Consider the following 12,500-nt stretch of genomic DNA (forward strand, 5'->3'; position numbering starts at 1 on the left):
GACCCCTGTTTTTGGCCAGCTCCCATGACGAAATTACATATTTCCTGTCAGTTAAATTGCGCGTGCTTCAAAATGTTCTTTTTTATCCTTGCTTCATACGACGGTAAATGTGCATTAATAGAATCAGATTCGTCACCTTCACTAAACTTTGGGTAGATCCCTTTTCCTACGCGGATTTACAAACTTACTAACAAGACACAACTTGAACAATCAGTTTATCAGTAAGAACTGTACCTTAGAAATTCAACGTTACCTAAAGACTGAAGCCTGCGAGCAACTGCTGCTGCAAATCTTCTTTCACCACCCAAGTTTGTTGTTACCAGTTTATAAATTGGTCCACTGAGAATTAAATGAAAACACTATTACGTAACAAAACAGAAAAAGACAATGTTCTAATCAACTCTAAAAGTAGTCTAAAAGAAAAAGGTTCCCCTTAGACAGTTCAATGTCCTTTATTTCCCGTTGTGTTTTACATGGATAAAGCCATATTGGTTAGAGAAAGCACGCACAAATTTGAAGAGAAGCAATAATTTTGGTGGTGATCAACAAAAGATTTTCATTGCTTTCCTTATATTGCGCACACTACTACAAGTCAAGATGACACCCATTCCGCCAAGGCATCCTATTTCCTTTGATGGACAAATAACGCTCCCCTCAAAAATGTCTTACAGGACGCTCTGTTGTTGATATTAGTATACCTAGTCTGATTTGATCGGTGAGATCTTCCCAGTTGTTGCACAGCTTTGTCAGCACTCCACGGCAACTCAATCGTTACATGAACACGACGGCACTGATTGGCTGCTCGGAGGTCAGCATGCAATGAGATACCTGTGGAGTTATACACTGAGTATCATATGAATCAAAATACTATGATTCCATTAAAACAACTTTGTACTAATACTTTTTTAAGCAAGGATTTAGTAATACAGATAAAACTTTAAAAACATTTTGGTGCTTTTGTGAAACCAGTAGCTAGTTCAATATGATTTATACTCAGCCAATCACTTCTGGCAGGCCATGAGCTTAACGGGGCTATGTCACATTATTTTAGGGTGTTTCAGGGAAATCTTTAGTTAATCACGAGTTTTAAAAGTCGAAAATGGTAATGTTGAATTCCTTTATTGGTAAGATTATTGTTACATCACAAACAAGATGATTCTGAGTCGGGCCGACTTTTTTCTGTTTCAATCTTGTCCATTTGTGTCCACCCATGCTTCTCTTTCCTTTTACTGTACTTCTTTTGTTGTTCAACAGTTTTAAGTGGTTATTGCAATGTTTCATTTTATGTTTGGGAATTTTGGGTGTCACGAAATTACATCATTATGTGTGCCATTTCCCCTTTAATGATAGCATGATGATGACACAGAAATCTTATTTAGTTTCATAGGCCATTTTTAACGTTCCTGCAAACCATGTGACTGAAAAAAACAAAGGGATTCCAATTTCCAAGCTAACCCTACCAGTACTGGCCGCATCTGATATAATTGCCACCTTTTTTGTCCCATTCATAAAACTGTTTCTCTGAAAAAAAAACGTACTTTATAGTTTGACAAACAAACAATTTCATTTGAATAGGACAAGCTACTGGATCCTGTCATGTTGAAAAATTCAAGTGTTAACAAGTTTCGGGATCAAGAGTGTTAAGCTTACAAGGTCTTCATTCTACTGCCAAAATCTTCACTAAGTGATAGCATTAGATGTTCTGTCAAGTGATATAAAACAACTTTGGTAGATCACAAGGAGCTGATACCCAATATCCCAATTTAAATGTTGGGGCCTGACAAAAGATTTCAATAGCCTCTCTGATTAATTCAAAATAATTTCTAAATAATCATTATTAAACTTTTTATGAACACAAAAAGGCATGTTAATTCAGTAATCTATGCAGTCCATTTCGTTCACTCTTTATACCACATGCAGGACTAGGAAAATCAGTGTTAATAATAAATATTATTATGATTGTTACTGTACTTTGATTTGAAGGAGACTCTTTAACTCATTGATTCCTGTGAGTGAGATTTTACCGTAATGCCAGTTGATTTTGCTGGTCAACTGGGGGTATCTTATGACGCCTGAGGGGTCAATGGGTTAAGCCAATGACCCCTGGCAGTGAAACTTCAGAGATTTTACACTGTACAATGCTAGATGATTTTACTCATCAAGTGGGGACGGCCTATGGAGCCAATGAGTTAAGAAAATTTGTGGGAAAGCAATTATGAACAATGTTTTATTTCATCATCCATTTGAATGTCCTGAGATGGCCAGGTACTTCTTAATAAGTACATACAAAATCATATGAACTTTCTCGTGCATTTCATAATTTATAGGCACAAGTGATGTTTTGAAAGTTCTCAAAATTGCAGGAGCCATAGGTGAGTGCAATTTGAGAACTTTCAAAACATCACAAGTGACCATAAATCACGCAATGCACAAGCAAGAATATATGATTTTTTTATTTACTATATAATGAACAAAATGACTCAAGTACCTGTTTCCATAGCAACTTCCATATTGCACTCTATAACTTCTTTATGCATTTATCATTAGCATATACTAAAACAGTGGATGGTGCTGAACATGTGTGATGATCCGGGGGGGGGGACTCCCATATGGAACAGACGGGATGCTTGTCGGAAATTTTGAATTTAACCCCTAAAGGAGACCAATCTGGGCGTGGCTTAAGGAAATTTTGTCCCCTAAAAACAACTTAAAAAGAAAATTTGACCCCCCCGGGGTGATGATTGACTACTCAAACTAAAACAATTGTTCATCTCAGTGTCAGTGGCTAGTGCTGGATATTTACCGGGCCGTGAAGTGGCAAGGTAAATATCCACCACTAGCCACCGACACTGAGGTGAATACTTGTTAGTTAACCCGAATCAGAAATGAGATATTCTGTTAAGTAAATTATAATTTCAGAATAAAAACTAGCGATAAAAAACGACGTTTCGATCTCTCTGAGATCATTTTCAAGTAGTAAAAGAAGCGAATAAAATCTGCATATATAAGTACAAATTAAGACGTGAGAATGTCCAAAGATAAAATATGTAAATACAAGCGCTAAAATGTAAGTGTTAAAATATTAAAATACTATATAAATAACTTGCACGTATTAAATCTACATGACTGTTGGTTAAAACGCTAAAGCGTGAGTGTTAAGATACCAAAACGCTATAAAGAACTATATAAATAACTTCGCACGGATTGAATCTGACTGTTTGTTCAAAGTTGGTTTAAGCTCCTTTATAAAAAGCATTTCGTAGATGAGGCAATCGAATTTACTTTCGCACTTTCTCAAGATCTTAAAGTCACGATATATGTCACTCGGGACTGTTCCATGTTGCTCTTTAATGTGATTCCCGATTGAAGACGATCCTTTCATGTGTTCCTCGACGCGCTGATAGAGGTGTCGGCACGTATACCCGACATAGTTTGCATCGCACAAACCACACTTGTAATGGTAGACAACGCGTTGTAATTATAATTATTAAAATAAATAAATTAATTACCGGTAAGATCCTTACCTCCTGAATATTCAAACTATCCACGTAACTGCTGTCAGACTCTCGAGCTTCATAATGAGGTTGAGGATGTTTTTCTGTCTTAACTACACGGCCACGTCTGCCTGTCATCTCTGCAACTTTGCCTGGTCCTCCAAGCTGGTCTATGAGGTCATCTAAAGGACTGGAAATACAGTAGTTACCACTACTTATTTCTGTTAAATTTCATATTTGATAATTTAAAAAAAGACAACTAAAAGTATAAAAAGGAAAAAGAATATTGCAGTATTAACAATAAACAATATTAGTATAAATACACAGGTGATTATACAAAATCGCACGCTCTCATTGGCTCGCTATCTCGGATTATCAGCCGATAATCACCTCGACAGACAAAATGGCTGCCAGTAGTCGTTTTGCCACTGTAAGTGAAGACGATTTCGCATTGAAATCTTTTCTTTTTTTCTCTTAATCACCTGTGTATTTATACTAAAACAATTATTCGCCTCAGGCTCAGTGATTATAGGTGAATATTCACCGATAATCACTTCGCCTTCGGCGAATAATTGTTAATTAAAGCTATTGATTTCTTTTCCTGTAGTCAAGAAACTTTGTTTGAACTATGATTTGGTATTTGATGTAAAATACATTAAAACAAACAAGAAGTAAACTAAACCAGCAATCATTGACTTCCAGCTCTTCAGCAAACTCTGAGACAATTAACCTGAAACAGTTGTAGTTTCCGTGTGTTGGAAAAATGGGCACCTTTTTATAATTATTTTTGTTATTTAACCAACCACAACTATATTACAGCTGCATTAAAGTGCCCCTGTGACCAAAAAGTCAATTCTTATTTTTTTTTGGATTTCAAATCAAAGTTAACTAAACACTACGCAACCAAAGTTTTAAGCCTGGATTTCAAAAAGACGCCTGTTTATTTTAACTGGAATTTTCCTATTTAATGGTCTGCCATTACTAACTTTAAGATCTTGAGAGAGCTGGATAGAGAAGAAAATGACTTCAAAGGCTCACTAGTTTAAGAATGCAAATGCAAGTGTACGCCACAGAATTAATATGTAGCACAGGAGTTTTGGGCTTTCAGACTTTTAAACTCTCATTTTGCACATATAATAAGCTCCAGTCACACGCCGAAATTTTAAGCTAGTGAGCCTTTGACATCACTTTTCCCTAGATCCAACACTCTGAGCGCAAATCGGTCAGTTTTGAACATGAGTAATGGCGGACCGTGAAAATCCAAAACTCACACTCAAAGTAAACGACCTTTTGATAAGAATCAAAGATCAAAACTTTGCCAGTCAGGTGTTAAACAAACACACTTTCAAAATCTGAAGAAAAAAAGGAACTGATTTTTTTAATCACAGGGACACTTTCAAAGAACAAAGCAACTATACATGAACTAATGGATAACTGCAAAAATGCAAAATAACTGAATCAAAGGAGGAGACAGAAAAGGAAAAAGATGGTGAGGGGCTTCAAAACGAGAAAGGGTCCTGGATCTGCTTTTTGTTCATTTCGAGCCAACAGACCATTTTACAGTTCTGTGCTAACAAAGCGAGGCTGGAGTTGACCTTGCTTTGATACAAACCTCATTGCTTCTCTTATGTAAATCATGTTGTTGTAAACCTTACGAGTTTCTATTTCCATAAGAAAAGCAGTGAGGTCAAGTCAACTCCAGTGTCGCTTTTATTCAAAGGCCTGAAGAACTGTAAAATGGTCTACAAGTAAAATAAGAATTATGCATTTAATGCATCAGTCACTTTTCTCAGAAGTGATGAAAAGTAAAGCAACCTCAGAGGACATTATGGGTACTAACCTAATTGGTAAATTAATTTTCTTCACAAAACTAAGTAGAAGGTCTTTGGCTTCAACACTCCACTTATCTTCCACTACATCACCATTCTAGAAAACATCAAAGATACTCTCTTTCAAACAGTCTATCAAAACATCAATAAAACATTACATGTATGAACGTTATAGCTGGTAATCTATGATCATTCTGAAAAGCCAGGTGACGGCTTTGATTTCAGTCCCAGCGGATTGCGGGGCTGAATGTGCAAACAAAGCAATTATCGCTTATTCTCAAACAAAAGGATCTTTATATAAAGATCACTGGTGATCTTTATGAAAAAGTCCTAATAATTTATCAAAATTTCAACCATTACAAACGTCTGGGAAGATACTTTTACTCATCCTTCTTCCGAACTTCTTCAACAAATTTTGTCAACCAAAAAATTCAATGACTCTGCTGTCACGTTAACAATGTTTGTATCCAGACTTTGGATTTTGTTCTGTTCCTGATAAAACACTGATGCGAGTTTTTTAAACATTACTTCAACTGCAGTATGGAATAAAAACAAGAATTTATCCGAAATGAGATCACTATTCTATAAGGAAGTCCTACCGACTTAATTTTCTGAGTTGGAAAATACTGCGTTATAAATCTAGCAAGGATTTCTTCTGTGCTTGAAATGAAACTATGTAGTATGCCACCGCATCGAGTGATTTCACTCTCCAAACTTGCCTGAAAATTGTGATAAAAAAGAATAATTAATAGTTGTTGATATTAAATTTGAAACAAGCAAACAAGGTATGCCTCTTAGATATTACATAATCTGAAATTCAATGGCAAGCAAGTCAGTTGCCTATGGTCAACTTTGCCACACAATAGTTTTTATACTTTTCACAAGCTTGCATTCCAGTTCATGTTAAGGAATTTTACAAATACAGAAGACAAATTTGTCTTTGTAGAAGCAATTTGCCTTTTGTTTTTGTTGTTTGGGAGTGACCTCAACAATCTGCAAAAAGGGCTGCTTTCAATCTTAAGTCCTTCTAGGCCGTGAGAAAGGTTAGAACAGCTAAAGTTTAGGTGATAGCCACACTACTAAGACAGCTAAACTTGGCAAAAAGAATAGTACTTAAACTGAAATTAACCACTCCAAATGAAAGAACAAACCTCTCCAGTGGACTGGAGACCAATAACAACACAGTAACCTGCTTCCAAAGCCTGCTGGGCTTCCTTTACGATGGTAGGAACTTTCATACTCATGCTGAAAAGAAAAGTCCAATTTAGAAGAGAGCTTGAGCTTTCCCACTAAATAAGACCTTTGCAGGAGCTAGTCACATGTTGCTTATAGATGTACATGTGCTGTATAGAGGATAAAACCACATCAATGAGTGCCCTGCTGCATTCAGAAAAACATTACTCATTGAAAAAAAGACTAATTAAAAAGAGAATTGTTACAAAACAATAATTTTTTCATAGACTGGGAGCAATCATCTTTCTACAATCTTGGACAGAATAAAATGGAACAGAAATACCCCCTTCCCCCCCCCCCCCCCCCCCCCCCTTCAAATCAAGGCATTTAAGTTGTCCAAGATTGTAGCCCAGGTTTAAAACTGGAGTGAAAATGCAAATCAATTATGTACATGTAAACTTGAGAAATATAGCCTGTGAGCAAGCATTCTTTCACTGCTAGCTTGCATGGCTTAAGTCTGGGCTTCTGGCAGTCTGCATTCCTTGCATAAAAAGCTCTCCCCCAGCTAGTATAGAAAAAAAAAGAGGCTGCTGTACTCTATCTTGTTCTGGCATGGAATCAGTGACTTGCTAAAGCTTTTATAATGTCCAGTGTCACAGGAAGAGTACTTTGCAAAAACATTAACAGTTTCTTCCTTGGAGGAAATTAACTTTCCATAACTGGTCCAACTTTGCACAATGTAGTAGAGCTCACTCTGTAAGCATTAGAAAGCATGAAAAATAAAAATAACTTCTTCAAATTTTAGTAAACTTAACTCACCACAGCTGCTTGAAAAAACGTTGATGACTTGACCAGAAGACAGACCAAATCCTTGGTGTAGCAGTAGTAGTACGAACAATGGCAAACTCCAGTGATTTTTTCAACTCGTTCCTACAGTGAAACATCATCGTCATCATCATCGTAACCGTGATGAAAAAATGAAAATAATCCTGTAGTATAAGACCTACCACACATGAACTGCAGTGTCATAGACTTTAATTTGACTGGTTGTTAAAGATGCCTCCACATTGCCAAACTAAAGAAAATGAGACTATGGTTTAATAAATCAAGATTGTTGTTAATAATAATAATTATTATTTTAAATGGTATTACAGCAAGAACTGACAAAGTAGGTGGCCTGCTTGTAAAACCATAAGGAATGAATTAGTTCATTTTTGCATAAAAGCACATGAATGCCTTGTGAATGACAATGTGATGTGTGTAAGAAAATGTTGCACAAGTCATAGATTAAGGATGGTGCAACTTTTGTTATTGTGCATACGTTCTGCACATTACCAGTCATTTTGTCACACTCAGTCACCCGCTAACTTTATATTTTTCAAGTTAAATTATTTTTGCAATTTTTTTCATTGAAATGCCTTGGAAGATTTATTCGGTTGTAGTGCGAAACACATGTATCTTGTAACAAAAGACCAAAAAAAAAAAAACCACAATGGATCAATGGATCGATCGGAGCGAGAACGTGAACAGTCCATTTCAATGGAGCCATCTTGAAGTCCACCACTCAACAATGAAACAGGCTCATTTGTCATCAAAATTAAGAAAAATCAAATGTAGTAAATTCTTTGAAGACAACCATAAAGGGTCTGGGATCAATCATCTCAGTTCAAAAAATTACAACGAAGCATGAGGCAAAGCATTTAATGTTGTTTTTGTTCTGTACAATTGGCTGCCACTAACAACGACAATTTGGAAAAAAAGATTGAGGGAGTCCAATAATAGACGTAAGTACTGAACAAAACTTAGTAAACGAATTTAAATGAGCTTCAAAAGGCCCTCAAACAGAGGCAAGTAAGCTCACCACACGCACAAGAAATGATTGACAATGCAAGTAGCTAGGTGATCACTTGGATTCAATGCCGTACAGGTTGGATTCCATTACAGTGTATAACAAAAATCATGTAGATTTCGCACTCCAAATATCCTTGCAATGTTAATCTGGTCACTTAAGAGTCACTTCCGAAAAAAAAAGATCCAATCTTCTGAAAGAATCAAGGAAGTATCAACTCTTTGTGTACTTGACGCCACAGTGAATATCTCAGAGTGTGACACAAAGACAGGTCAAATTTCTTTATTCATCAGGGAGGGGAGTGACATAGCATGTGCAAAAATCAGTCCACAAAACGTTGAAAAAAAAAATCGCATGGTGCCCCTTATTTTTGAAAGTTTGAGGCCCATTGAAGTCTGGATTCATTTTTGGGGCCATGAATGATAAAGGTTGCATTTTATTAACTACAGAGGAAGGCTGTCAGGCTCAAAAATGGCTCTGTCTTCACATATTTTTTATTAAAAACACATTTTTTGAATCATCCGGATGCGATTTGCTACTCATTTCAAATATCTTTGACATTCCCGTCGTTTTACTGTAAGTAAACATTTGTACTGATAAAAACTGTGAAAAAACTTACATATCTTTGTTTAAGCAAAACATTTCTAAGTGTCCACTTTTTTGAATCTGAACAAACCTAATCATCTCTGAAAAATGCATGGTTACCCCCTATTTTCATTTCACATTCCAATAACCCAAACTAAGATATACGTTTTTTCCTAGTCATACCCTAGGGAAAAACTTCTTCTTATTAGGTGACACCATCCTTAAGGTGGGGAAAAAATTGTATCAATATTTCAGAAATGAAAAAAAGGATGGGGAAACATGCAGACGTTGTGTAAGCTGTATAAACTTGCAAAAAGAGAATAATTTTGTGTGCCAACGCATATCTCCCTGGGGCTTTGTGCCTTCCAATTACTGTAGTTATCACAATAGGGACTTTAAGATCTACGATGGCGACGGTCAACAAAAACGTCACTTCCAAATATATCTGGACTCTATTATAAGTCTTTCGCAATTATTCAGTCTCGTTCACGTCTTACAATTTGGGCGAAGTATCCAAAAAAAAAAAAAAATTGGTACAAGTGGTTTCAGAGTGAATAGAGAGAATGAAAGATTCTCTGTTGCATGCTTACGTTGTCATCAAAACCTCAAATTTGGTGATTTCACGTCGTCATTATGCAGAGGACCTTGCTACAAATTATCCGCGCTGCACACGAAGCACGATTATTTATGCTCTTTTAACCTACAATATTATTGTTTTGTGGCGTTGTCATAGTTGCAGCCGTCGTCGTTTCTTAAACTCCCTACTATTTAAATTCTAGTGCAGCACCTTTTGACAACCCAATGTCCCCATTAACCCGCTGACTCCTGGGAGTGAGACTTAATACATTTTACTCTGTCTGACGCTCAACATTATTTTAATTGTTAACGGGGGTTTGTTCAGGAGTCAATGGGTAAAACACACACACACAAAAAAAAAAACCCAAGGAAGTAGAAGTGTTAATTACCTCAGCTTGTCGGAAACTGAGACCCCTGGAAACATACATCCCTGAGGCCTTCATCTCCATAGCTAACATTTCCGCTGCCCCTATGAAGAAATTGAGGTTGACTGTATAGTTGCACGTCATGAATGTCTGCAGTCTGCATGTATTCATGAAGAAGACGGAACTAAATCAAACTAAATATTTTCAACAACAAAAACCAGAGAATAAAATGTCATAAAACTAGCACAAGGTTATTACATTCATGACATTCATACACCTTACCAAGTCCTCTCTTGGTGATACTTGTAAGGAAGGCCTCAAATGACTTAAATGCTGTTCCATCACCCCACAGACCAAGTCGCTCCATAAATGCCTGAAGGGCAAGTCAAACAAATTGATGGTTTCTCCTCTCTGATAGAGTATCAAGTATTTATGAGTCAATGAATCAATGAGTCATGAGTCAATGAGTCTGTGCAGTTACCCTAACCCATAAAATGAAATAAAATGTCAGTGAGTGCTTAGGCCTAATCACTGAAACGAGGGCTTAGGCTTAATCAATAAATTATTGCTATATTGCCTGTGGGTCTCCAAGGCTGTGCTCTAACGGCGCCCGGTTGCCTGAGGCGACTAACATTTGGTTTCGGGCGAGTGAGAAAAACTACCCGGTCGCCCGGCCGGGCACACTGGCTTATTGTATTTCTAGCAGATAAGGCGGCTAAAAATTTTAATATGTTGGTGGTTATAGTTTACGAAACCTCTCAGAAAATGTTTTTTCTTCGCACGAAAGTCGGTTTAAAGGACGTTCCACATGATTTCACATGTAACATAATCTGTGACTTTGCACGTGACGGCCGGCGGCCGCACGAATTTCGATTTGTTTTGAAAAAAAAATAGCATTAAATTTGGAACGTGGAGTTTGGCATTTCTTGGTTATAGTTTAAAAAAAGAGTTGTTACTTCTGCTCTGACAGCGGTAAAGCGCAGCCGGCGAAGCGGTGTAATTTAATTTTGTATGAACCCGGGAATCGCAGTTTATGCGACAGTTTATGCAAATTTTATATTTTTACAATTTTTTGCGGCTGCGCCTGCTTGGCTAAAATACATTTAGGTTACAGTTGTTTTTCCCCAGTATATGAAATAACGAAATAAGAAAAAAGGAAAGATATCATGTCATTTGTTGTTGTTTTAGAAACAGAGCAATCCTGCGTTGTCTTTAGTTCGTGACAAACCATTGCGTGCCCTAAACAAATAACGCTGTGACTGGTGCTTCGACCGAATCCACAAAAAGCGCATTCCAGTATTAAAACATTTTACTGATAATATAAGAAAAAAATACTTAAATTCTGTCCTGTAGCAATGATTTTCGTCCAATCAAGATGACTTGCTCAAAAAAAAATTGATACCTTTTGGGTCGCGGTGGTTTTTGTTTCACGGCAGTTTTCACAAAAGCTCCACGTGAATTCACGTTTTGAAAATTCATTTTTAACCCAACTAACCAGTAAAAACGTTTACCTGTATTAATTAGACCCAAACGTTTTTACATAAAATTGCCGCAATCTTTACTTTTTCACTTTTAAACTTGAAAACATTGGTGGCATTGCCACTTTTCTCGTCTTTCTCAAGTATGGCGTGAAAAATTTGACGGGTTGCGAGTTTTTCTTGCACTAGCGAGTTTGACGATCACCACAGCAGTAGCAGCGATGTTTTGTTGAGAGAAAGATGGATGAAGATCTTCTTGCATTGCTGATCTCAGATAATTAATTAAATAAATAATTAATTAATTCGGGCGACCAACTTGGAGGGCTGGGCACCCCAGCTGAAATGCTTGGGAGCCCGAAGGGCTCCCCGAAATTTTCCTTAGAGCACAGCCTTGGTCTCATTGACTCATGACTCATGGACTCATTGACCATTTGACTCATAAATCATGGGACCTCTCTCTGATAACTTTCCTTGTAAACATGGATCTTAACAAATATCCAAACTTTAAGACTTGCAAACATTTCTTATGGTATGACAATAATAATGCTACAATCAACTAAAAGAGGCCTACCATATTCTTTACATCTGTTACTCCAGTTGCACTGCAGTAAACAACACGAGCTTTGGGGAGCATCCTACAGAATAAATTAATGATGCATTATACAGCATTTACATGTTCAACCTAAAAATGTTTTTGACATTTCAAACTCCCAATAAAATCATGGTAGATTTTGCAACTACAATCCTGGTCAAAAGTTGTTGGGAAGGTTGCGCGCATCACTTAACACAACACCTAATTCTTTATTCTAACTATTGGCTGAACTATTTGGGAAAGAGCATGCTCTTGTGGCCCCCCTCCCCCATATTCAATGTTGGAAGAAAAGTCAGAAAAGTCACCATTTCGTTTGGTGCAAAATCCAACATTGATAAGGGGGGAGGGGGGCTATCTCAAAAGTGACGCTACCTTCCCAACACTTTTGTCCAGGATTGTAGCTTTAGCCAGGCCAAGCTTTAGTCTTGCCCAACTATTACTGATAAAATTCCGCAAATTCTTCGAATCACTCTAAATGAATTGAAAAATTAAAGAATTTTTTTTTTTGCTAACAGTGGTAATTATAGAGGTGTAACCTGGATAAGTCATATTAAAGTGA

The 12,500-nt window shown here is 36.9% G+C and overlaps 1 protein-coding gene across 1 annotated transcript in view; it reads right to left on the reverse strand.

The window, feature by feature from the left end:
* The window catches only part of LOC138028483 (uncharacterized), a 40,659-nt gene that overhangs the window by 10,959 nt on the left and 17,200 nt on the right, over positions 1 to 12,500 (reverse strand). The window contains exons 12-22 of the mRNA XM_068876037.1: positions 10,154 to 10,244; positions 9,896 to 9,975; positions 7,504 to 7,571; positions 7,316 to 7,426; positions 6,475 to 6,568; positions 5,923 to 6,042; positions 5,335 to 5,420; positions 3,525 to 3,684; positions 1,461 to 1,521; positions 699 to 828; positions 254 to 339 (exon numbers count right to left, since the gene is read on the reverse strand). Of these exons, the coding sequence (XP_068732138.1) occupies positions 254 to 339; positions 699 to 828; positions 1,461 to 1,521; positions 3,525 to 3,684; positions 5,335 to 5,420; positions 5,923 to 6,042; positions 6,475 to 6,568; positions 7,316 to 7,426; positions 7,504 to 7,571; positions 9,896 to 9,975; positions 10,154 to 10,244 (1,087 nt within the window). The remainder of the gene's footprint in view (positions 1 to 253; positions 340 to 698; positions 829 to 1,460; positions 1,522 to 3,524; positions 3,685 to 5,334; positions 5,421 to 5,922; positions 6,043 to 6,474; positions 6,569 to 7,315; positions 7,427 to 7,503; positions 7,572 to 9,895; positions 9,976 to 10,153; positions 10,245 to 12,500) is intronic.

The sequence above is a fragment of the Montipora capricornis genome, chromosome 13 (assembly GCF_036669925.1).
Source record: "Montipora capricornis isolate CH-2021 chromosome 13, ASM3666992v2, whole genome shotgun sequence".
Classification (NCBI taxonomy): Eukaryota; Metazoa; Cnidaria; class Anthozoa; order Scleractinia; family Acroporidae; genus Montipora; species Montipora capricornis.